General features: G+C 43.0%; 1 protein-coding gene across 1 annotated transcript in view; it reads right to left on the reverse strand.

The window, feature by feature from the left end:
• LOC143803856 (mucin-2-like) overlaps positions 1 to 26,454 on the reverse strand; it is a 117,881-nt gene that overhangs the window by 41,376 nt on the left and 50,051 nt on the right. The window contains exons 9-13 of the mRNA XM_077281621.1: positions 16,404 to 16,542; positions 13,592 to 13,702; positions 13,420 to 13,489; positions 11,222 to 11,359; positions 10,463 to 10,627 (exon numbers count right to left, since the gene is read on the reverse strand). Of these exons, the coding sequence (XP_077137736.1) occupies positions 10,463 to 10,627; positions 11,222 to 11,359; positions 13,420 to 13,489; positions 13,592 to 13,702; positions 16,404 to 16,542 (623 nt within the window). The remainder of the gene's footprint in view (positions 1 to 10,462; positions 10,628 to 11,221; positions 11,360 to 13,419; positions 13,490 to 13,591; positions 13,703 to 16,403; positions 16,543 to 26,454) is intronic.

Genomic DNA, 26,454 nt, shown 5'->3' on the forward strand with positions numbered 1-26,454 from the left:
GGGCAGACATCCTCTGCTTTCACATGCTGCCCTGTGTGCTTCTCCTGCTCTGTCTCCGCCTCCCCCCTCACGCACAGACCCTGTCATCTCCGGTAAGCTGCATTCACAGCCTGCAGAGAGGGAGCTGACACCTGGAGAGAGCAGGACAGCTGACAGGACAGGGATTAAGGTGGGGAAGGGGGGATGGCAAGAGTGTTAGTCACAAAACAGGAGAGAAGTAGTGTGCACATAACAGGGATCACATATCCTTCCCCCATATATCTCTTCTGTGATCTCCCATAGGCCAGCACACTGCTCTCCTGAAATACTCTGTGCTGCAGTCACCCTGCTCCTTCCCCCATATATCTCCCTGTGTGACTCTGGAGGTGACTGTCTCTCCCAATGGGTGCTGGCTCTCTCCCCATGTGTGCTCTCCATCCCCCTGTGCCAGTTTGCTCTCTCTCCTATGCACTCCTCTCTCCCTGCATGTCTTTCCCCATTGCACACACAGCTCAGTGCGTGCGATAACAGGAGCTGCGGGGGTCATGCTGTCACATGTCAGCATGACCCCCACAGCTGTGACTGTCACCTGTGGTAACGCTACCGCCGGTACTGTCGGTCACAGCGCTGCAGGATCATGCTGGCAGATGTCAGTGTGATTCCGCATCTGACTGTGACCTGCAGCGGTGACCTGCGGTAAAAAAGCAGGTTCGGACCGATGAGACTACTGCTCCCATTGGGCTATGTCTGATGGGAGAGTAGTATCATCTGCCGCTACCTGTGCTCACAGTTAAAAAAAAAAAAAAAAAGTTACATTACATACACATTCACATAAAAGTAAAAAAAAACATTATACTCACGGTGGCGCAGTGATCCACTGCAGGGGGCGATCTCATCCTGTCAGTCTATCGCCGGCTGTCTTTGAGAGCAGTCATATCACTGATGTGACTGCTCTCAAAGTGATCAAGATCGTCGTGGGACATTATGGATTATCTTCTCGGGGGGCAGGTGAGGAATATTTGTGGTTTATTTTATTTTTGTTGCAGGAGACAAGGACGAGGGATTCGGGGATTATGTGTTCGGTAAGTATAGTTTAATTAAGATTAAGAAAGGACTTTATTCGGGCTGTGTCTTTATTTACAATACAACTATAGGATTAGTATTGGATAGGTGTCTCATATACGCCTCTCTATTACTAAGCTGTGGGTTTGATGTCACCTGACAATAGAAAGGTGACATCAACCCCACAAATATGAAACCAACTTGCCACCGCTACAGGGCAAGTGGGAAGAGCCGGGCAAAGTGCCAGAAAAGACGCATCTAATAGATGCGCCATTTCTGGGGCGGCTGAGAGCTGATGGTTTTTAGGCTGGGGGGCAATATCCATGGCCCCTTCCTAGGCTATTAATATCCCGCAGCTGTTTGCATAACCTTTGCTGTTTATTATAGGGGGACCCCAAGTAATTTTTTTTTGTTTGGGGTCCCCTATTTTAAAAGCCAGTAAAGGCTAAGTATACAGTTGTGTGTGTGTGCGTCAGCGTGTGAGCGTCAGCATGCGCACACTCCCCCCATAGACCAGCACACTGCTCTCCTGAAATACTCTGCTCCCTCCACCGTATATCTCTCTCTGTGACCTCCCCATAGACCAGCACACTGCCATATGGATCATGCATAATGCTGCCAAATCTATTTATCACATACTCCCATAAACACCACACATTATACCACCATATATATTTATTACATATTACTGCCATATAGATCACACATGATGCCACCATATATATTTTTTACATAGTACTGTCATATAGACTACACTTGATGTGGACAAGTATGTGTGATCTGTATTATGGCATTATGTGTGATCTATATGACGGCATTATATGTGATCTTTATGGTGGTATTATGTTTGATCAGTATGGTGGAATAATGTAAAAAATATGTGACTATTATATATTGTGGGATTATGTGTGATCTATGTGGCATTATTATGTGACAATTATATGGTGGTTTTATGTATGATCTACATGGTGTTGTGTGTGATCTATATAACGGTATTATGTGTGATCTATATGGCGGTATTATGTGAGAAGTATATGGCGGTATTATATGAGAATACTATGGCGGTATGTGCGATCTATATGATGGTATTATATGAGAACTATATGGCGCCATTATGTGTGATATATATGGCGGTATTATGTGAGAACTATATGATGTTTATAGCTTAGGAAGGGGTTAATACCCATGGATCTTCCAAGGCTATGAATATCAGCCCGCAGCTGTTTATTTAGCCTTTTCCTGGCTATTAAAATAGGGGGACCCCCAAAAAAACAAGGGGGGGGTCCCCCTATAATTAATAACCAGAAAAGGCTATGCAGACAGCTGCGGGCTGATGTTAATAGCCTAGAAGGGGCCATGGATATTGCACCCACCCCCTTCCCCGGCTACAAACACCAGCTCAAAGCAACCCCTGAAATGGCGCATCTCTAAGATGCGCCAATTCCGACACTTAGCCTCTCTCTTCCCAATACCCTGTAGAGGTGTCATATGGGTAATATTTGGGGGTTAATGTCACCTTTCCATTACTAATCCTATAGTTGTTAAGGGGTTAAATAAACACACAGCCATTTGTAGTTAAAATTCTGTGCCAGGTGTGGTATTTCCTGATGAAGGGGGCATGAGACCCCTGAAACGCGTTGAATAGAACCACTATGAATCAACTATGCTCTCCTGAAATTCATCTTAGCGGCAGCGCAGAATTTTAACTACAAATCTCCCTTTAAAGACAGGAATTCCACCATAGTATTTGTTTTCCTGACCGTGGATTATTTCTAGGGGTCATGAGGCATTATACTTTATATATACCGGGTGGTGATGACAGAACAGTGATCATGTGACTTTCCGTAAACAGGAAGCTTGGTCAGCGCTTCACTGATGCGTTCCATATGGGGACGCAGCGGTAGGGATGTGTGCGTGTCACCTATGCGCTCCACAAGGGGGCGCACCGGATATGACGTCTCGCCTTTTCCATCTGGCATCCTATTTGAGACCAGTGTAAACACACGCGGTAAGGCCCACTTCCTCATGTCAGAGGAGCAATGGACACCGCGCATCTATTCCCCGTAGTATTGTAGAAAGGCTTGTCTCCCCTGATGAACAGAGCCGAGGGAAACGCGTCGGGAGCCACATCTTTGGGGATGAATTGATCAGGGTCCGAGTCTGTCTTAAAGGGAAGGTACCGCATTTGTAGATCATTAATAAATCACTGTAATGTAGCATAACATGCTGCTATAACCAAATTTTAAATGCATGTGAAACAGATTTCATGAGTTTAAAGAAGGCACTGGGGGGCTGACATCTTGGTTTCACAGCAGTTCATGACACTAACAGTGTCATATTACGGCATCCCATGGACATAGGAGATAACAGACCGGCGCTGACCCTATCTGTAACATTGCAGCCTCATTAGCAGTGAGCTGGGCACGCCTCTGTGGGCTGCACAACTCACTGCTGTAGGTGTGAGTAGCCGCCATTTTACTATAGCCCAGTGCTATCTGCCGAGCTCCACTTTACTCTCTATCGCAGGAGAGAAGCGCTCACTGGAGCAGGAGGATGGAGAGTGGGGCGTGCGGGTGATTTACCTCCCTGCTCCTTTGTACTCCAGGCATTGCACGTCCTGGGCAGACATCCTCTGCTTTCACATGCTGCCCTGTGTGCTTCTCCTGCTCTGTCTCCGCCTCCCCCTCACACAGAGACCCTGTCATCTCCGGTAAGCTGCATTCACAGCCTGCAGAGAGGGAGCTGACACCTGGAGAGAGCAGGACAGCTGACAGGACAGGGATTAAGGTGGGGAAGGGGGGATGGCAAGAGTGTTAGTCACAAAACAGGAGAGAAGTAGTGTGCACATAACAGGGATCACATATCCTTCCCCCATATACAGGTCCTTCTCAAAAAATTAGCATATAGTGTTAAATTTCATTATTTACCATAATGTAATGATTACAATTAAACTTTCATATATTATAGATTCATTATCCACCAACTGAAATTTGTCAGGTCTTTTATTGTTTTAATACTGATGATTTTGGCCTACAACTCCTGATAACCCAAAAAACCTGTCTCAATAAATTAGCATATCAAGAAAAGGTTCTCTAAACGACCTATTACCCTAATCTTCTGAATCAACTAATTAACTCTAAACACATGCAAAAGATACCTGAGGCTTTTAAAAACTCCCTGCCTGGTTCATTACTCAAAACCCCCATCATGGGTAAGACTAGCGACCTGACAGATGTCAAGAAGGCCATCATTGACACCCTCAAGCAAGAGGGTAAGACCCAGAAAGAAATTTCTCAACAAATAGGCTGTTCCCAGAGTGCTGTATCAAGGCACCTCAATGGTAAGTCTGTTGGAAGGAAACAATGTGGCAGAAAACGCTGTACAACGAGAAGAGGTGACCGGACCCTGAGGAAGATTGTGGAGAAGGACCGATTCCAGACCTTGGGGAACCTGAGGAAGCAGTGGATTGAGTCTGGTGTGGAAACATCCAGAGCCACCGTGCACAGGCGTGTGCAGGAAATGGGCTACAGGTGCCGCATTCCCCAGGTAAAGCCACTTTTGAACCATAAACAGCGGCAGAAGCGCCTGACCTGGGCTACAGAGAAGCAGCACTGGACTGTTGCTAAGTTGTCCCAAGTACTTTTTTCTGATGAAAGCAAATTTTGCATGTCATTCGGAAATCAAGGTGCCAGAGTCTGGAGGAAGACGGGAGAAGGAAATGCCAAAATGCCTGAAGTCCAGTGTCAAGTACCCACAGTCAGTGATGGTGTGGGGTGCCATGTCAGCTGCTGGTGTTGGTCCACTGTGTTTCATCAAGGGTAGGGTCAATGCAGCTAGCTATCAGGAGATTTTTGAGCACTTCATGCTTCCTGGCACCTGCTCACAGTGCCAAAACCACTGGTAAATGGTTTACTGACCATGGTATTACTGTGCTCAATTGGCCTGCCAACTCTCCTGACCTGAACCCCATAGAGAATCTGTGGGATATTGTGAAGAGAAAGTTGAGAGACGCAAGACCCAACACTCTGGATGAGCTTAAGGCCGCTATTGAAGCATCCTGGGCCTCCATAACATCTCAGCAGTGTCACAGGCTGATTGCCTCCATGCCACGCCGCATTGAAGCAGTCATTTCTGCCAAAGGATTCCCGACCAAGTATTGAGTGCATAACTGAACATTATTATTTGATGGTTTTTTTGTTTGTTATTAAAAAACACTTTTATTTGATTGGACGGGTGAAATATGCTAATTTATTGAGACAGGTTTTTTGGGTTATCAGGAGTTGTATGCCAAAATCATCAGTATTAAAACAATAAAAGACCTGACAAATTTCAGTTGGTGGATAATGAATCTATAATATATGAAAGTTTAATTGTAATCATTACATTATGGTAAATAATTAAATTTAACACTATATGCTAATTTTTTGAGAAGGACCTGTATCTCTTCTGTGATCTCCCATAGGCCAGCACACTGCTCTCCTGAAATACTCTGTGCTGCAGTCACCCTGCTCCTTCCCCCATATATCTCCCTGTGTGACTCTGGAGGTGACTGTCTCTCCCAATGAGTGCTGGCTCTCTCCCCATGTGTGCTCTCCATCCCCCTGTGCCAGTTTGCTCTCTCTCCTATGCACTCCTCTCTCCCTGCATGTCTTTCCCCATTGCACACACAGCTCAGTGCGTGCGATAACAGGAGCTGCGGGGGTCATGCTGTCACATGTCAGCGTGACCCCCACAGCTGTGACTGTCACCTGTGGTAACGCTACCGCCAGTACTGTCGGTCACAGCGCTGCGGGATCATGCTGGCAGATGTCAGTGTGATTCCGCATCTGACTGTGACCTGCAGCGGTGACCTGCGGTAAAAAAGCAGGTTCGGACCGATGAGACTACTGCTCCCATTGGGCTATGTCTGATGGGAGAGTAGTATCATCTGCCGCTACCTGTGCTCACAGTTAAAAAAAAAAAAAAAGTTACATTACATACACATTCACATAAAAATAAAAAAAAACATTATACTCACGGTGGCGCAGTGATCCACTGCAGGGGGCGATCTCATCCTGTCAGTCTATCGCCGGCTGTCTGTGAGAGCAGTCATATCACTGATGTGACTGCTCTCAAAGTGATCAAGATCGTCGTGGGACATTATGGATTATCTTCTCGGGGGACAGGTGAGGAATATTTGTGGTTTATTTTATTTTTGTTGCAGGAGACAAGGACGAGGTATTCGGGGATTATGTGTTCGGTAAGTATAGTTTAATTAAGATTAAGAAAGGACTTTATTCGGGCTGTGTCTTTATTTACAATACAACTATAGGATTAGTAATGGATAGGTGTCTCCTATACGCCTCTCCATTACTAAGCTGTGGGTTTGATGTCACCTGACAATAGAAAGGTGACATCAACCCCACAAATATGAAACCAACTTTCCACCGCTACAGGGCAAGTGGGAAGAGCCGGGCAAAGTGCCAGAAAAGACGCATCTAATAGATGCGCCATTTCTGGGGCGGCTGAGAGCTGATGGTTTTTAGGCTGGGGGGCAATATCCATGGCCCCTTCCTAGGCTATTAATATCCCGCAGCTGTTTGCATAACCTTTGCTGTTTATTATAGGGGGACCCCAAGTAATTTTTTTTTGTTTGGGGTCCCCCATTTTAATAGCCAGTAAAGGCTAAGTATACAGTTGTTTGTGTGTGCGTCAGCGTGTGAGCGTCAGCATGCGCACACTCCCCCCATAGACCAGCACACTGCTCTCCTGAAATACTCTGCTCCCTCCACCGTATATCTCTCTCTGTGACCTCCCCATAGACCAGCACACTGCCATATGGATTACGCATAATGCTGCCAAATCTATTTATCACATACTCCCATAAACACCACACATTATACCGCCATATATATCTATTACATAATACTGCCATATAGATCACACATGATGCAACCATATATATTTTTTACATAGTACTGTCATATAGACTACACTTGATGTGGACAAGTATGTGTGATCTGTATTATGGCATTATGTGTGATCTATATGACGGCATTATATGTGATCTTTATGGAGGTATTATGTTTGATCAGTATGGTGGAATAATGTAAAAAATATATGACTATTATATATTGTGGGATTATGTGTGATCTATGTGGCATTATTATGTGACAATTATATGGTGGTTTTATGTATGATCTACATGGTGTTGTGTGTGATCTATATAACGGTATTATGTGTGATCTATATGGCGGTATTATGTGAGAAGTATATGGCGGTATTATATGAGAATACTATGGCGGTATGTGTGATCTATATGATGGTATTATATGAGAACTATATGGCGCCATTATGTGTGATCTATATGGTGGTATTATGTGAGAACTATATGATGTTTATAGCTTAGGAAGGGGTTAATACCCATGGATCTTCCAAGGCTATGAATATCAGCCCGCAGCTGTATATTTAGCCTTTACTGGCTATTAAAATAGGGGGACCCCCCAAAAAACAACGTGGGGTCCCCCTATTATTAATAACCAGAAAAGGCTATGCAGACAGCTGCGGGCTGATGTTAATAGCCTAGAAGGGGCCATGGATATTGCACCCACCCCCTTCCCCGGCTACAAACACCAGCTCAAAGCAACCCCTGAAATGGCGCATCTCTAAGATGCGCCAATTCCGACACTTAGCCTCTCTCTTCCCACTACCCTGTAGAGGTGTCATATGGGTAATATTTGGGGGTTAATGTCACCTTTCCATTACTAATCCTATAGTTGTTAAGGGGTTAAATAAACACACAGCCAGAATAAAGTATTTTAATGAAATAAAACACTACACACTTTCTCATCTTTATTAGTCAGCTAACCGTGTAACGCCCTCAATCTCCTGAAAAAAAAAAAGGTATAGTCCCTGTCCCCGCACACATGGACACCCACACACGGACACCCGCACACAGACACGCACATATTCACAGTTCACAGTCTCCGCCCACACACTCTTCCTCCTCCGCAGCGTTTATCGCACGCAACTCCGCAGCAAAACCTCAGATTTTTACACCTGCTGTTTTGCTGCGGATTTGCCTAACTCAATGGTAGTCAATGGGTGCAGAAACGCTGCAGATCCACTAAAAGAATTGACGTGCTGCGGAAAATAAAACCCTGCAAATCTGTGCATATTTTTCCGCAGCATGTGTACAACAATTCTCAATTTCCCATTGACTAACATTGGTTGTGCACTACACTGCGTATCTGATGCAATTCCGCGCATCCAAAAATGCTGCGGAAACGCATCAAAATCATCTAAGTGTCTCACCCCTGCTGTTCCATGTGTATCTCTCTCCCCATCACGCTCCATGTCTCACCCCTGCTGTTCCATGTGTATCTCTCTCCCCATCACGCTCCATGTCTCTCCCCTGCTGTTCCATGTGTATCTCTCTCCCCATCACGCTCCATGTCTCACCCCTGCTGTTCCATGTGTATCTCTCTCCCCATCACGCTCCATGTCTCACCCCTGCTGTTCCATGTGTATCTCTCTCCCCATCACGCTCCATGTCTCTCCCCTGCTGTTCCATGTGTATCTCTCTCCCCATCACGCTCCATGTCTCTCCCCTGCTGTTCCATGTGTATCTCTCTCCCTATCACGCTCCATATGTGTCTCACCCCTGCTGTTCCATGTGTATCTCTCTCCATCACACTCCATGTCTCTCATCATACTACATGTCTCTCTCCTCATCACGCTCCATGTGTCTCACCCCTGCTGTTCCATGTGTATCTCTCTCCCCATCACGCTCCATATGTGTCTCACTCATCATTCTACATGTCTCTCTCCCATCAGTCTCTCTGCCATACAATGTATCTCTCCCCTCCCTCCACATTGCCTGGCCATTCACTGCAGACCTGGAGTTCCTTCTTATCTTACTGATGGATGAGTCACAGACAGCTCCACTCAGATAATGCTGCTCCATACACACCACATGTCTTCACTCTTCCTCCAGTCCACCATGCTGCTGAGCCCACTGTGTTCTGCTCTTCTGTAAACTCTGTAGCTGTGTTTCTCATGCAGTAACTGCTGGTGATAGCAGATCACAGGGCAGTCGCACACAAAATGGCTCTGCCCTGTGATGCTGCTCTTCATTCTGCCCCAGGGATATTAGACCACCCAAAAGGGGAGGGAAATGGTGATGTCAGCAGTTACTGCCCCAATTTTCTAGCTAACAGTAAAGCTGGTAAGTCTCACTATAGCTGCTTGAGGACTAAAACAGAAAATGCTCCACCTAGTGGTAAATATATATATATTTGTAAGAAAATATATAATATTTTACATATAGAAATGTTTGCAAACAGTGCAAACATTGCATTAATACATTTTATTTACTATTTTAAGCTTAATTTCACACAAAAAAACTACAAGAAAACTGGTGGCACCTTCCCTTTAAACGGGGTATTGTATGGACATGTGATAAGCCTCCCCTGGGATGCACGGACATTTGGTGCCCTACAAATGCTTTACGAAAACAGCAACGCTGGGTGAGATCATTATGTTACTTATTTAAATCCACAAATTGAGGTATTTTTGTGACCTCTGGGCTGCAAGGTGATTGAGCCTTGTGGCTTTCTGTGTAGAGTACAATCTTCTGTTATTGTGATACGCATCTACCTGCTCCTCCTATTTCTAAAAGGAAGGAACTGTGTTTGGATTTTTAATGGTGTAATTCACTTTTGGTGTGTTGTTATTATTTTTTCGTTTTGTCCTCTTTCTAAACCGACTGGGTCCACATACCCTACGGTATTTTATTAGGATTCATTAAAGGTTACATTTTAACTGTTTAGCTATATATTTACCTTGCTGCTATATATAAAAAAAAATTTGGAGCATGCTCAGTTTAAAAAACCGGATCAGGCCGCCGGATCCGCCTTTTTCCGGATCCGGCACCTTCTGGTTCCCATAGGATCTCATTGTAGCAAACAGCCGGAAGCGCCGGATCCGGCGCTTCAGGCTTTTTCGCCGGAGACAAAAAACGTTGCAGTAGACGTTTTTTCCAGACGCCGGAATCAGAATTTTAGCCGGATCCGTAAAAAAATGGAGGGAATGCTGGGCCATGCGGCGCGATCCGGCGCTAATACAAGTCAATGGGGGAAAAAACGGTTCCAGTTTTTATTTTTTCCGGGTCCGGTTTTTCTCTAAAGAATCGGATTTAGCCTGAAACAAAAAGACGGATGTCTGAAAGTAGCTTTAAAGGGCTGTATGTGGAGAATCATTCTTTCCTGCACCTGTTAAAAAGTCTAACTCCAAACCTTTTTATGTATAGCCAGTTTTGTAGCACACAAATATTGATCATTATTTATGGAGGTACAAATGACTATCATTTTGACCTATTTGATGTGTTTGATGAATAATTTTATATTTAAGCTCTCCCATATTTGTCCCGTGAGTAACTTACCATTTTCAATGCTGAGGGCACATGGATTCTCAAAGCTGTTTGAAACAACGGGGCAGTCTGCTTGGGTTATCCAAGTGTTGGCAAAAGAAGATCCTGTTCCTTCAATCACACCGCTAAGAACTCTGAAGTCATCAGCCTGTATGTCGTTAAAGTTCCCACAGAGACCTATAAATCGAGGAATTAGTAAGAAGCTATCATTACTTCATCTTGAAGCTAATCTAAAATAAAGCCCATGTCCCAGACTTTGGGCAGAGTGTTGCGGATCTCTGGGTGAGTGTCACTGAAGCTGTATGAGCATCAACATTACGCCAATGCAGTTGGGTTGTGTGGTTGAATGGAGCCGTGGGCTTCCTGCTCCACCATTCTCCGTCATTTAGGCCCCGGCCTTGGCCTAGATTCTAGGCCTAGAGGATAGGTCCTAGAAGATGTCAGTAGCACTGCATTGTGCTGCTTGTGACGTGGAGAAGAGGACTCGGTCTGCCTGATCAGGTGAGTATAAACTTTATTTTTTTTCAGGGATTGACACAAAAGAGGGTTCATTACTTTGGAGGATTTGCTCTAAGTACCATCATTACTTTTTAATGGGTGTTGCCCTAAGGGAGCATTAATACTTTCTAAAGGAGGCACTATTTGAAATAAAGGGGGTGCTCACTACTAGGACAACCCTTTCTTCTACTAAATTCCCCGGGGCTGTGATACGGTGTTGTGACACATGATGCACAGCATTAGGATTGTATAAGATAATACATTTATAATTACCACAAACTTCATTTCTATAAGACGGATCCAGGTTGATGTAGAGCTGCATAATGGGCACAAGCTGGATCTGTAGCTGTAAGCCAAAGGTGGTTTGCACGATGATGAAGAATGTTGAAGGTTTGAAGATTGTAACACTGGCTGTGAACCAAGAAAAGAAAAAAAAAAGCTTGGCATCATCGCCTCCTGCTGGAAACATGGTGGTTCTGCAAGAACAGAACTTCTGAATTAATAGAATCAATTACTATAGTTCTCTACTACGGTAGCAGTGAGACCTGCAACATGATGGATATATCTTTTAAAAGTTTGTCCCAAAATAGACATAAGGGGCATATGGCTAGAATATGTCACGAATATCCTACTGCTGAGATTCTGACCACTTTATCGCTACTCAAATACACTCAGCTTGTGGAAGATAAGGAAGTGGCCAACCATGAGGCCACCTGCAAAATACCTACAGGAGATGAAAGGGCATAACGTTTCACTTTGTTTAAATGATTGGTGGGGCTAACAGCAGATGCCCTCTTAGAGATATCCATTGGCAGGCAGAATGGTGGCTCAGTGGTTACCATTATTGTTGTGTAGCACTGGGGTCTTTAGTCCAAATCCCACCAAGTACAACATCTGCAAGGATTTTGTATGTCCTTCCGGATTTAGTGTGGGTTTGTGTGTCGAACTGGAGCGCCAAGTTCTGAACAGTAACATGACCTTGGGTGCCCACTGTTCAGCTATAATCAGATACTATACTCTCCTCACTCACAAATTTATATAATAATACACTGGCAGTTTGTTAAGAAAATGATGAGGTTAATGCCTGATTAACACCTGATTAATTCAACTTTCTCCTCACCACTCCTCCACTTCGCTCCTGTACAAATCCGTTCATTTGCAAAGAATTCAGTTCAAATTACTCACATTGACCTACAAGTCCATCCATAATCTATCTTCTCCATATATCTCTGAATTATTCTCCCGATATCCTGTCAGTGAATGCATTGCTGATGAATATTTTCAGATAGTTGATGATATTTTCAAAATCTTATTGGACAGGCTTCAGGTCAACGTGTTTTGAAGTTGTGTATACCTCTTCATCATCAGGACAAAACATAGGCTGACCTGAAACCTGTCCAATAAAGCTTTTGAAACTATCATCGACTATCTGAATATATTCATCAGCAGCACATCCACTGACACTTCACCCGGATCTTGTGCCACTCTTTCCTTATGGACCTGTGTCTTGCAACGGCTGATATTTGCTAAACATGTTGCTTAGGTGCAACTTCATCAGGTGAGCAGATTCCTTTTTTCTCTGCATCTTGTTGTGTTATCAGTTAAGACCCTATTGTACTCTGTTTTTCCTAGTTTCCCATATCTACTCCCGATATCTTCACACACATACTCTCCAGACATCCCTCTCTTTTCCACACTCATACGTTCCTCACCCAATCACTTCCAAGACTTCTCCCGAATATCCCCCATCTTCTGGAATTATGTCTGATTATCTACCATATGTGGAACCTTCTGATGGAACTTGAAATCCCATCTCTTCCAAAAAGCTTGCCGCCTGCAATGACCTCTCTGTCCCTCACCACCAATGGAGCTGCCGCAACCCCCTACCTACTGTCTCCTTCCCCATTACTCTGTAGACTGAAAGCCTTCAAGGGCAGGGTCCTCTCCCCCTCTGTACCAGTCTGTCATTGTTAATTTATTCATTGTAATTTATATTTGTATTCTGAATGTAACCCCTTCTGTTGTACAGCACCGTTGGTTCTCATGGAACCAATGGTGCTCTAAAAATAAATGATAATAATAATAATGATGATGTTGATGAAGAAGAAATCATACTAATGTCTGTATATAGTGAATAAAGATTATTGTGCCAACTACTGCTTATAAAAAAGAAGTAAAATGCTAATTCCTGTATAGGGGGCTCGCCGGAGGATTCACCTCTTCCCCTGTAGGCCAGTCCAAGCCTGCTCATAGGGAATTTAGATTGCGAGCCCTGATAGGGAAAGCCACACTGCCCTTAAAGTGCTCTGAAATATGATGGAGCTATATTATAAGTAAAATAAATAAAATATCCAAGCTCCATGCCATGAATGCTTGCTCTGAGACAAGTCTTTTAAACATATTCTTATTGGAGAGTATGGTCTCTATTCAGTAAGTGTCTGCCTGGGCATTGGAAAAAAGGCCCAACATACCTGATGAGATTGGCAACTGTGTGTAGAGCGAATTCACATATACACTGCCACAAGGCTTTACATAAATCAACTGCAACAACAGAGTATAAATGTTATTGTACAAAAAATACAATTAATAAGAACTTCCATTAATCTTTAATTTTACACTATTATGTAGACTAACTCAACTTACATCTTTCCCTTCATTTAAGATGAGAGTCACACTCCTCAGGCAGGTCTCGGTGTCTGTCAGACCACACTTGCGAAGTTCTCCCAACACACTGAATGAGCTGTTATAACATGTCTAATGAAAGAGAAATACTTAAAGCACGAAGGATGAAGATGTGGTGCACACAAGCAACTTGGTAAAGCAATATAATTCAGAATCTTAAAGGGTTTGTTCACATTCAAACATAATTTGTTGCAGCATTTTGGTAAACACTGTTCTCACCTTCTCTGGATCCACTAGTAGATCTCAGTGTCTGGTCCTGGCATCACATCAACATCGAGGTAGCCAATCAATGATCTCAGCCACTCAGAGCTCGACATTCCTTCTCTGCTGGAATGTCCCAGTCAGAGCCACTTAGCTCACTGATTGGCTGCTGTGCTGTCAAGATGACGTTGTTGCGGCAGCTAATGCAACATATCAGGAGTAGCAGAGACTCTCCAGTGGATCCCCGGACTTTGAGTACAGCCTGTTTTTTTTTTTTTTTCAAACAAATTGCAGTGAGGAATGAATTACATTTGAAATTAAAAGGTCCCTTTAGGTATCATATATATAGATGTACCTTGATCAGATGTGATAGTTACCGTACTATGATCTTTCCCATGTTCTCTACCACAGTTCTGATTCTTTTCTCTTTCCATTTTTTTGTCACAATCCCACCATCTTTTTCCTGCTTTTTATTTTGAATCCATTCCCACCCTCTGCTCTTACCGACATTCCTCCAGCCTTTTCCATTGTCATCCAATGTGACATACCCACCTGACCTGTGTCTAGGAGTTAGCTGTACTGTATGTGTCTATGGAGGTCAGGAATGCACTGCTATGCTGAGGAGCTGCACTGCCGCTTACAGCTACATATTATCTTTCATCTTCCACCCTTTGGCTCTCCTGGTCTATTGGTCAGTCATGAACAGCGAAATCTCTGGATGTGGACCAGAAACTGCAGTTTGCTCAGGTCTGCCCTTAACTATAGTGATTATAGTCATGTAATGTCCAAGTAGAGATAGGCGGATCGATTCGCAGAATTGCTGTCCATTGGCAAGGTCCTCTGGTCACTGGATGGGAGGCTTGTGAATTTTGATTTTCTGAAGTTGCGCAATGTCATCTGTGTGTCACGCCACATTAATGAATTCGCACCAGCCTAGCTAATGAAAAGCCGTGCCAGGAATCCTGGAAGTTAAGAGATTCATAAATCTGCTGTCCAGTGGCCAGAGACTACTGACATGGTCAACTGCAGCACACAACACCCTCATATCAAAAAATGAGATCCCTTCACTAATAAATACTAAGCACCAATAGAGGACCATGAAGACTCAGGATCATAGAATAAATATTAAAATCACAATCTTTATTACAAACCATCTAAAAATATACGTGAATCAAATAACATAATGGTGAGATTACAATGAACAAATGCAAGGTCAATAATAGAAACAGAAGCTCCAGACAAGTAAGACCCCTATAACCAATCGTAAATCAAATGGCAGATAATCATGACTTAAAAGTGGCCGTAATATATTCACAACTAATTAGTACTGCCACATGTGTAGTACCCCTAGTCAATATGTGACACCGCTACACTCCAACATATTGTAAAGAACCCATTGGTCCACCGCGCGTCACCGAGGCTCCTGACGAAGCTGCTGAGGCAGTGAAACGCGCGTCGAGGTGCACCCAGCCTGTATGACCCCTGATCCCCCAGTTCAACATGACTACAGGTAATTACTGCTCTTAAATGATATTTATTTATTTATTATCTAGCGGTGGACCAATGGGTTCTTTACAATATGTTGGAGTGTAGCGGTGTCACATATTGACTAGGGGTACTACACATGTGGCAGTACTAATTAGTTGTGAATATATTACGGCCACTTTTAAGTCATGATTATCTGCCATTTGATTTATGATTGGTTATAGGGGTCTTACTTGTCTGGAGCTTCTGTTTCTATTATTGACCTTGCATTTGTTCATTGTAATGTCTCACCATTATGTTATTTGATTCACGTATATTTTTAGATGGTTTGTAATAAAGATTGTGATTTTAATATTTATTCTATGATCCTGAGTCTTCATGGTCTTCTATTGGTGCTTGACATGGTCAACTGACCTGAGGACTCCAACTGATCAGGAGAACTAAGGAGCCATGGTACATCTAGGATTTCTGTGGCCCTTTGCGTGTTCAGACACAAAAGATTATTTGTACATTTTGCCTTGTACTCAACTCCAATCAAGGGAAAAGAAACTCTGCTCTACTGATCCACCAATGTGTTTCTCGACATCCCCGTCTTTGTACTCTTAATTGCTCATTTTGTCTTTCTACCCAGATAATCTGTTTTTTTTTCTCTATTTAGAAACAGGATATATCTTGTTCCTGCATTTGTCATTTCCCTCTTTAACTTCTGAACCAGTTTATCCCTCCCCTTGTCATAGACTTTTGCGGTGACTCTTGACTTGTGCAGACAAAATTGACCTCCTGTTTCTACATAGAGCTTAGAAGGATTCAGCTCATCAGTTTTTAATCACGTGATGTCATAGACCTAATGGAAAAGAGAAGAATTAACTGGGTAGAAAGGCAAAAGAAACAATTGTAAGTACACAGTGCTGTTTAATTTAATGACTGCACTATATCAAGAGGATAAAAAAAATTGATGAGACTAGGAATGCTTCTTTAAGTCATCATTGTGTTTGATCCGAAAGCCCATCAACCTTTATTTTTATTTTCTGGTGATCCTTCAATGCATATTTACATAATCTTTAATTCTGATAATTTATTTTCTTACCTTAGAGAGAACATAGCTGCAGTCTCCGTGAAATGTGTAATGTGTAAAATCAAAGGAGGTGATATGAGATCCTCCCTCGACTGAGCAGGATCCTGGACAAGCCTTTTCTAAGCAGCTCCATTTGCCAGCTGAGCAAGTGCTGATGGGAAAACAACAGCATTTTATACCGTTTCTTACTATCCGAATCACTTAAAGGGGTTGTACATAAATAGTACATTTTAATCAATAGGTCTTGTAATAATAATAACTTCCACATTTGGATGTGTTAAAATAATGTTCCTGTGCTGAGATAATCTTAAAAATGTGCCCCTGCTGTGTAATGGCTGTGTCTGATCATACATGGACATGGTGTGATCATACCACAGCTCCTGGGCAGTGGAGAAAGCAAAAGAGAGTATACAGACAGGTCAGCATGGAATCACAGCTCGTCCTTTCTGTGAGGTAAAAGATTTCACTGCCTGTTTTTATACAATGTGTTACCTCACAGAAAGCAGCAGCTATTATTTTTATTATTATTATTATTATTATCATTATACATTTTTATAGCGCCATTTATTCCATGGTGCTTTACATGTAAACATGGCAAATATAGACAAGTACAATAAACATGAGTAAAACAAGGAACACACAAGTACAGGAGGAGAGAGGACCTTGCCCGCGAGGGTTCACAGTCTACAGGGGATGTGTGAGGATACACTAGGAGAGGGTAGAGTTGGTCATGCGGCGGTTCAGCAGAGGATCGCTGCAGGTTGTAGGCTTGCTTGAAGAGGTGGGTCTTCAGGTTCCTTTTGAAGGTTTCCATGGTAGGTGAGAGCCTAATGTGTTGGGGTAGAGTTCCAGAGTATAGGGGAAGCATGGGAGAAGTCTTGTATGCGGTTGTGGGAGGAAGAGGAAGCTGTGATCCCATGCCGTACTGTCTGTATCCTCTCTTTTGTTTCCTCGCTCAGGAGCTGTGGTATGATCAGACCATGTTCCAGTATGGTCAGACACAGCCATTACACAGCACACAGCACGGGCACATTTATAAGATTAAAAGGAGAAGGAAACTATCTGCGCTGGAATCAGAATTATGGGGACCAAATATCAAGAATAAAAAATAAATTAAATTAAACTGCTGCGAACACTGGTGTATATAAAAAAGGGGTATAATCACCTGGTGATGAGAGCAGGAACCTGGAACTAAGACCGCTGGTGTGGCTGTCTTTATCCGGTGTACACTTCTGTTAATAAGTCCATTCGTGTGATCCAGAAGGGATAAAATCAGGGTTCCCTGATGAAGGAGCACGTCTGGCTCCAAAACGCGTAGGAATTGGAATTGGTCCTTCACACTTTCCTTAGGCTGTCACGTCAGTAATCACGTGAACGTGACGTCACGGAAGGTCCTGCGGTGAGCAGAGTACCTATCAGCTTAGCCGAGCAGCGTGCATAGACTGTACGGAGGTAACGAGCGCGGGATTGTCTGTCACCGGCCGGGGCAGTGCCTGCAGCTCGTACTCCTGAAGAAGCTTTCACCTGATTTTATCCCTTCTGGATCACACGAATGGACTTATTAACAGAAGTGTACACCGGATAAAGACAGCCACACCAGCGGTCTTAGTTCCAGGTTCCTGCTCTCATCACCAGGTGATTATACCCCTTTTTTATATACACCAGTGTTCGCAGCAGTTTAATTTAATTTATTTTTTATTCTTGATATTTGGTCCCCATAATTCTGATTCCAGTGCAGATAGTTTCCTTTTCCTTTTAACTATTTATTGACATTATCACAGACGGGTGGTACTGTATAACTATCAGCTGCAGGTTTCTAAGGCGTTGGAGCGCTCCTGGTATATTTTTTATATTTACATTTATAAGATTATCTCAACACAGGAACATCCAATTGTGGAACTAATTATTCCAGCCTAAATTGATTAAAGTGTACTTTGTTCATGGGACTAACCCTTTAATATGAATGTCCAACTTTGACCAGTACAATGTCCAGTGCAATGTTGTATGGAAAGGCTTTCTTAATAAACCGTTACAATTGTTTTGAGCATTGTTTTTCTGAAACAAAGCTCCAAATATCCTGCTAAGATATCACATGCTGGCTACATACAGCCACCAACATGATTACCGCATACCATATACACTATGATAGAGATATTTTTTCTACAGTATGAGGAACACTCCCTCTAGTGGAAACTGCAGGCTGTTTGACCATCATTATTTCAAGAGAACCTGTCATTTAGAGAAACACTATTTATCTGCAGACATGGGGTTAACCTGCAAGTAAATAGCATTTAAAAACTACTAGTAAATCGGCATACTAGAAGGAGAAAATGTAGTTTCATTCTCCCTGAAGCCACTTGTTTCCTATCATTGGGGCAATGCAGAGACCACCCTCAGATGCCATTTGTGTGCATTTCGATGTTTTCCAAGCACTCATTGACTTTCATGACCGAGTGCTATTCAAATATCTAAATAGCTATAAGGGGGCACCACGGATTGTGGGATCACACTAAGACCTGAAGAAACCAATAGTACACAAACAAAAGAAAAAAGACCAGGTCTATATGCACAGGGATCATCACATTAAATATGCAAAAAACACAGCTTTATTAGAAAAACAACAATACAAGTAGCAAACCACATATGCTTTTAAAAACATTTAAAAAGGCATAAACTTGCCATATATAAAGGCCCACAATAGGGCAAGTAGCCCGCACAGAACTCTTAGAATATACACGTGTGGAGTAGTTATTTCAATGTGACCATCCCCATATAGACAGCATATCCCTATATTATGGACAACCAAATTGCACAGACCATGTATAAATGATATAGCCGTGCACAATAATGCACATGCCCATAGAGTCTATGTTAAACGAAGGTAACGTGTTACAAGTATAAACCCCACACAGTATATAGGTGGATAAATTGGGTCTGACCCCCTCATAAAGAGTAACCATATAGCTGCATGATAAAGCAAACAAATAAGTAAATGGAAACACCACCCAAAAATACTCTACACCAAGTTATGGTGCATGGGTCCTGGGAACAACGTAAGCCCAGTGTTCCACAAAAAGCATAGCCACTTGTTGGTCAATATCCTTATAGTTACCAATCATGGGATAGCCTGAGATTTTCAAATATAATATGCCACTAGGCAGAGTCCAAGTGCGGGCTACACAACAACCCAACGCGTGTCGCCACCAAGCGGTGGCTTCGTCAGGGGTCATTCAAATATCGTACATAACTCGTGAATGCAGCAATTTTTTCCACAGACTGGCTCTGCCCGAGAAAAATATCAGACAAAGGCATGGCCCCATAGTATAACATATAAATGCAGGGAATTGGAACTCTATATTGCAGGAACAAAGCTCATACTGCTATTAACCCTTTTCCACTAGAGCCTGTTTTCGGCTTTGTAAACCGGGCCAATTTTTACAATTCTGACCAGGGTCACTTTATGAGGTAATAACTGTGGAATGCTTCAACGTATCGCAGTGATTCTGAGATTGTTTTTCGTGACATATTGTACTTCATGATAGTGGTAAAATTTGTTCGATATAGCTTGCATTTATTTTTGATAATATTGGAAATTTGAAGAAAATTTAGAAAATTTCACAATTTTCAAACTTTTAATCTTTTTTGCCCTTAAACCAGAGTTATGTCACGTAAAATAGTTTATAAATAACATTTCCCACATGTCTACATCAGCACAATTTTTTAAACATAATGTTTTTTGTTGCATAGTTAGAAGTTGATCAGCAATTTCTCATTGTTCCATAAAATTAACAAAATCATTTTTTTACTGACAATATCAAATTTGAAGTGACTTTGAGGGGTCTATATGACAGAATGTACCCCAAAATGACAGCATTCTAAAATCCCCCTCAAAGTGCTCAAAACCACATTCAAAAAGTTTATTAACCCTTCAGGTGCTTCACAGAAATTAATGGAATGTGGAAGGAAAAAATGAACATTTAACTTTTTCCCACAAAAATGTTACTTTAGCCCCAAATTTTTCATTTTCACAAGTGTAACAGGAGAAAAGACACCAAAAAGTTTTTTGTGCGACTTCTCCTGAATATACCAATACCCCATATGTGGTGGAAAAGTATTGTTTGAATGCACAGTAGGGCGCAGACGGGAAGGAGCACCGTTTGAGTTTTGGAACGTAAAATTGTCTGCAATCAATACCGGATGCAATGTCGCGTTTGTGGGGCCCCTGATGTGCCTAAATAGTGGAAACCCCCACAAATTACCCCATTTTGGAAACTAGACCCCTCAAGGAATTTATCTACATGTGTGATGAGCACCTTGAACCCTTGGGGGCTTCACATAATTTTATAACGTTGAGCTGTGAAAATCATAAAACACATTTTTCCAACAAAAATGTTATTTTAGCCCCAATTTTTTTTCACAAGGGTTACAACAAAAAATGGACCCCAAAAGTATTTGTGGAATTTGTACTCAATGCGCCGATACCACATATGTGGAGGAAAACTACTGTTTGGGCACACAGCAGGGCTTGGAAGGGAAGGAGCACCATTTGACTTTTAGAATACAAAATTGGCTGGAATCGATAGTGGCCACCATATCGCATATGAAAAATCCCTGAAGAGCCTAAACAGTGGAAACTCCCTCAAATTACCCCATTTTGGAAACTACGCCCCTCAAGGAATTTCTCTAGATATGTGGTGAACCTCCAGGTACTTCACAGAATTGTATAGCGTTGAGTCATGAGAATAAAACATCAAATTTTTCTCACAAAAATGTTGTTTTAGCATCAATTTAAAGCAAAAAAGACGGAAAACTACTGCTTGGGTGCATGGTAGGGCTGGAAAGGGAATGAACTCTATTTTGACTTGAATAGGTTGTGAATACCATGTCACATTTGAAGAGCCCCTGAGATGCCAAAACAGCAGAAATCCTCACAGGTGATCCCATTTTGTAAATTACAACTCTCAAGGAATTCAACTACGGAAGTAGTGAATATTTTTAAACCTCAGGCGATTCACAAACTTTTAAAAAATTGAGCTAAGTAGACGAAATATTACTAATTTTTCCACTAACGTTGCTTTGACCCCAAGTTTGCAATTTTCAAAAGGGGTAATAGGAGAAAACGAACATTACAATTTGTTATGCAATTTCTCTTGAGTATATCAATACCCCATAAGTGGTCGAAAACTTTTTTGAGGCACAGTGCAAAGCTCAAAAGGGAAAGAGCGCCATATTACACTGCAGATTTTGCTGCACCGCTTGGAGGGGGCCATGTCATATTGGCAGAGCCCCTGGGGTTCCAGAACAGCAGAAAACCCCATGAGTGACCCTATTTTATGAACTACACCTCTCAATAAATTCATCTAGGGGTGCAGTTGTTATATTGACACCACTGGTCGGTCGCATAATTTTATACTTTTGGGTAGTGAAGAAAAAATAATTACATTTTTGCAACAAAAAAATTGTTTTAGCCTCAGATTTTACATTTTCAAACGGAGAAATTGGTAAAAATGGTGCTAACATGTATCACACAATTTCTGCTGAATGGGACAATACCCCATATGTGGCTGTTCAGTACTGCTTAGCAACATTGCTTAGACACTCGGGAGGGATGAAGCCCTATTCTTGGAGAACAAAGTATTGTAGAATAGTTTTCAGACTCTGTATACAGAGCCCATAAATGTCAGAAGAGCAGAGTCTCCCCACGAGTGACCCCATTGTGGAGATTGCACTCCTTTGCGAATTTATCTACAGGTGTAGTGATGATTTTGACTCCATAAGTGTTTTCCAGAAACAAGCAGCAGCTGATGTTGCAGAGTTAAAATTGCAAACTGCTGTTGAAGTGACCAGTACATTGCAGTGACAAGTATGTTATGCACAGCGCATACTTCTGGAGACATGCACCAGTAAATTAGGCATGCTCTTATTGCTACAGAAATGTCAAACATGGTATTGGCACACCATGGGGCTCAGAAGGGAGAATTGTTTGGACTTGTGTTGTGAACTCTATTTTTAGGCTCCGTCTAGTGGTCACAAGCGGTACTGTGTAGTGTTGTCTTCTGCAGGTTGGCTGCATCAGCTGGTTCGCTATCCTTGGTTCGTTTCCTATTTAACTCACCTGGATACTCAGTTTCTTGCCTGCTATCAATGTATTCAGTGCTCTTCAGATTCCTTGTGATTACCTTGCTCCCAGCCTCTCCAAGACAAGCTAAGTTTTTGTCTGTTCATTTTTTGATTATCAGCATTCATCATGTTTCTTGTCCAGCTTGCTAAGATGTGATCTCCTCGCTTGCTGGTTGCTCTAGGGGACTGAGTTTCTCCCCCCACACCGTTAGTTGGTGCGGGGGTTCTTGAAATCTCAGTGTGGATATTTTGTTAGGGTTTTTTACTGACCGCACAGACCCCTTACTATTTTCTGCTATCTAGTATTAGTGGGCCTCATTTGCTGAATCTGTTTTCACCCCTGTGTATGTGCCTTCCTCTTACCTCACCGTTATTATTTGTTGGGGGCTTCTATATCTTTGGGGATTATTTCTCTGGAGGCAAGAGAGGTCTTTCTTTCTCTCTAGGGGTAGTTAGTTCCTCAGGCTGGCTCGAGACGTCTAGGATTTTTTAGGCACGTTCACCGGCTACTTCTAGTGTGTTTGGATAGGTTCAGATTTGCGGTCAGTCCAGTTTGCCACCTCCCTAGAGCTTGTCCTATGTTTGTTACTTAGCTGGAGTAATTCGTGATCCTCAACCACTAAGGATCATAACAGACTTGGGAGTGAATAATTTGTTGCATTTCTTTTTGGGGGTGAGAAGACATAGCACTGTTACAGAGCCTTTGTACTACCAGTAATGTGAAAGCCCACTATATTTCCATTAATAAATGATGGACCTGAGTGGGGACTTGTTTTTTTTTGTGGATTGAGTTGATGATTTTATTGGGAACATTTTACATAACATTTGGGATCACATTTATCCTGCATTCTACACTGAGCTCTTACTTTGGGGTTTCCATCTAAATCTCGAGTGATGCGATTCAGATTAACCCCTCAAGGGATCCATTCACTATCATAAGGCAGCAAAGTTACTCTGGACTCCATCTGGCATCTGTTCAGTGGTGTCCTGTTATGATCCCAGTGGTAGAGGATCTCTGATATTCCGGCAAGATAGCAAAAACATAAATACTGCTCTAGGGAGGTGGAAACTGGGCTAACCGCATACCTGATCCTAACACACACAACTAGAAGCAGCCGGTGAACGTGCCTACATTGGTTCTAGACGTCTCGAGCCAGCCGGAGAACTGACTACCCCTAGAGGGAAAATAAGACCTCACTTGCCTCCAGAGAAATTGAACCCCAAAGATATAGAAAGCCCCCAACAAATAATAACGGTGAGGCAAGAGGAAAACACAAACGTAGAGATGAACTAGATTCAGCAAAGTGAGGCCCACTAGTCTAGATAGACAGAAAATAGATAGTGGACTATGCGGTCAGCAGAAAACCCTACAAAAACATCCACGCTGAACATTCAAGAACCCCCACACCGACTGACGGTGCGGAGGGAGAATATCAGCCCCCTAGAGCTTCCAGCGAGCCAGAAAATCAAATATTAAGCAAGCTGGACAAAGACACTGAAAAATGCAAACGATCCAAATTATACAAAACGGACTTAGCTTTTCTTGCATGAGACAGACTGAAAGGAATCTGGAGGAGACCATATAGGTCTGGATACAACGATGCCAGGCAAGAGACTGAGTCCGGAGGAGAATTAAATAGGGAACACCCGCTGCTTAACGACACAGCTGGAGCTCAGGCCTGCAACAAGACATGCCTAACACAATACCGTTAGTGACCACCAGAGGGAGCCCAGAAACACAGTTCACAACAGTACCCCCCCCTTGAGGAGGGGTCACCGAACCCTCACCAAGACCCCCAAGGCGATCAGGATGAGCAGCGTGAAAGGCATGAACCAAATCAGCCGCATGAACATCAGAGGCGACAACCCAGGAATTATCCTCCTGACCATAGCCTTTCCACTTAACTAAATACTGGAGTTTCCGTCTAGAGATACGAGAATCCAGAATCTTCTCCACCACGTACTCCAACTCGCCCTCAACCAAAACCGGGGCAGGAGGCTCAACAGCAGGAACCATAGGCACCACGTACCACCGCAACAAGGACCTATGGAACACATTATGAATAGCAAATGACGCTGGAAGGTCCAAGCGAAAAGACACCGGGTTAAGGATTTCCAAAATCTTATAAGGACCGATAAAGCGAGGCTTGAACTTAGGAGAGGAGACTTTCAAAGGAACATGCCGAGAAGACAACCAAACCAAATCCCCAACACGAAGTCGGGGACCCACACCACGGCGGCGGTTGGCAAAACGCTGGGCCTTGTCTTGTGACAATTTCAAATTTTCCACCACATGGTTCCAAATCCGCTGCAACCTATCCACCACAGAATCAACCCCAGGACAGTCAGAAGGTTCAACCTGGCCCGAGGAGAAACGAGGATGAAAACCAGAGTTGCAGAAAAAGGGTGAAACCAAAGTGGCAGAACTAGCCCGATTATTAAGGGCAAACTCGGCCAGTGGCAAAAAGGTAACCCAGTCGTCCTGATCAGCAGAAACAAAACATCTCAAATAAGTCTCCAACGTCTGATTAGTTCGCTCGGTCTGGCCATTAGTCTGAGGATGAAAAGCCGACGAAAAATACAAATCAATACCCATCTTAGCACAAAAGGATCGCCAGAATCTGGACACAAACTGGGATCCTCTGTCAGACACAATATTCTCAGGGATGCCGTGCAAACGAACCACATTCTGAAAGAACAAAGGGACCAAATCAGAGGAGGAAGGCAACTTAGGCAAGGGCACCAAATGGACCATTTTAGAAAAACGATCGCACACCACCCAGATGACAGACATCTTCCGAGATACCGGAAGATCCGAAATGAAATCTGTTGTGATCCGCTTTTTGGCTCCCCTGGTGGTGGCTGGTGGTACTGGAGACTTGTGTGTGCTTTTCTGCCTCAGCTCACCTGCTTCCATCAGTTTTGGGAGTTCCCTATTTAGCCTTGCTCTCCAGTCACTTCCTTGCCGGTCATCATTGTAACCTGAGTCATTCAGTTGCATGTTCCTGCTACTAATCTGCTGATCAGCTAAGTGGACTCTTGTCCTTATTGTTTTGTTTTTCTTGTCCAGTTTACAGTTTTGTCATTTCCTGTTACTGGAAGCTCTTGTGGACTGAAATTGCCACTCCTGTGTCATGAGTTGACACAGGAGTCTTAAAGTAATTTCAGGATGGGTTTTTGAAAGGGTTTTTCAGCTGACCGTGAAGTCCTCTTTTGTATCCTTCCTCTATCTAGTAAGTGGACCTCGCTTTGCTAAATCTACCTTCATACTGTGTATGTCTTTTCCTCTGAACTCACCGTTAATATACGTGGGGGCTACTATCATCTTTGGGGAATTTCTCTAGAGGTAAGCCAGGTCTGTTCCTTCCTCTTCCAGGCGTAGTTAGTTCTCCGGCTGGCGCATGGCATCTAGGCAGCCGTAGGAATGCTTCCTGGCTACTGTTGGTTGTGTGGTAGATTTAGGTCACGGTCAGCTTGAGTTTCCATCACCCGAGAGCTAGTCTGTTATTTTTGTGTTTCTGATGTTCCCATGCCATTGGGGAATCATGTCAGTATGACCGGCCCCTGTTAAAGTAATTGGCAGAAGAAAGGAGAGTAAAAGAAGTCTGTAGATTTTTTTTTTTTTTTCCTCTCATGTTTGCTACTTAGTTGGCTCAGTTGTATTTCTGCTCTATTTACAGCCTTGCCTTTCTCTCCTTCTAATCCTTGAATGGCTCTGATCTCTCCGGTTTAAGGATGGACCCTCAGAGTTTGGCTGCAGGTTTAAATAATCTTGCTACGAAGGTTCAGAATTTACAAGATTATGTTATACGTACTCCTATTTCTGAACCTAAGATTCCTACACCAGAAGTATTTTCCGGAGATAGATCTCGGTTTCTGAATTTCAAATGTAATTGTAAATTATTCCTTTCTCTCAGACCTCACTCCTCTGGAGATCCTGTTC

Source organism: Ranitomeya variabilis, chromosome 2 (genome assembly GCF_051348905.1).
Source record: "Ranitomeya variabilis isolate aRanVar5 chromosome 2, aRanVar5.hap1, whole genome shotgun sequence".
Lineage (NCBI taxonomy): Eukaryota > Metazoa > Chordata > Amphibia > Anura > Dendrobatidae > Ranitomeya > Ranitomeya variabilis.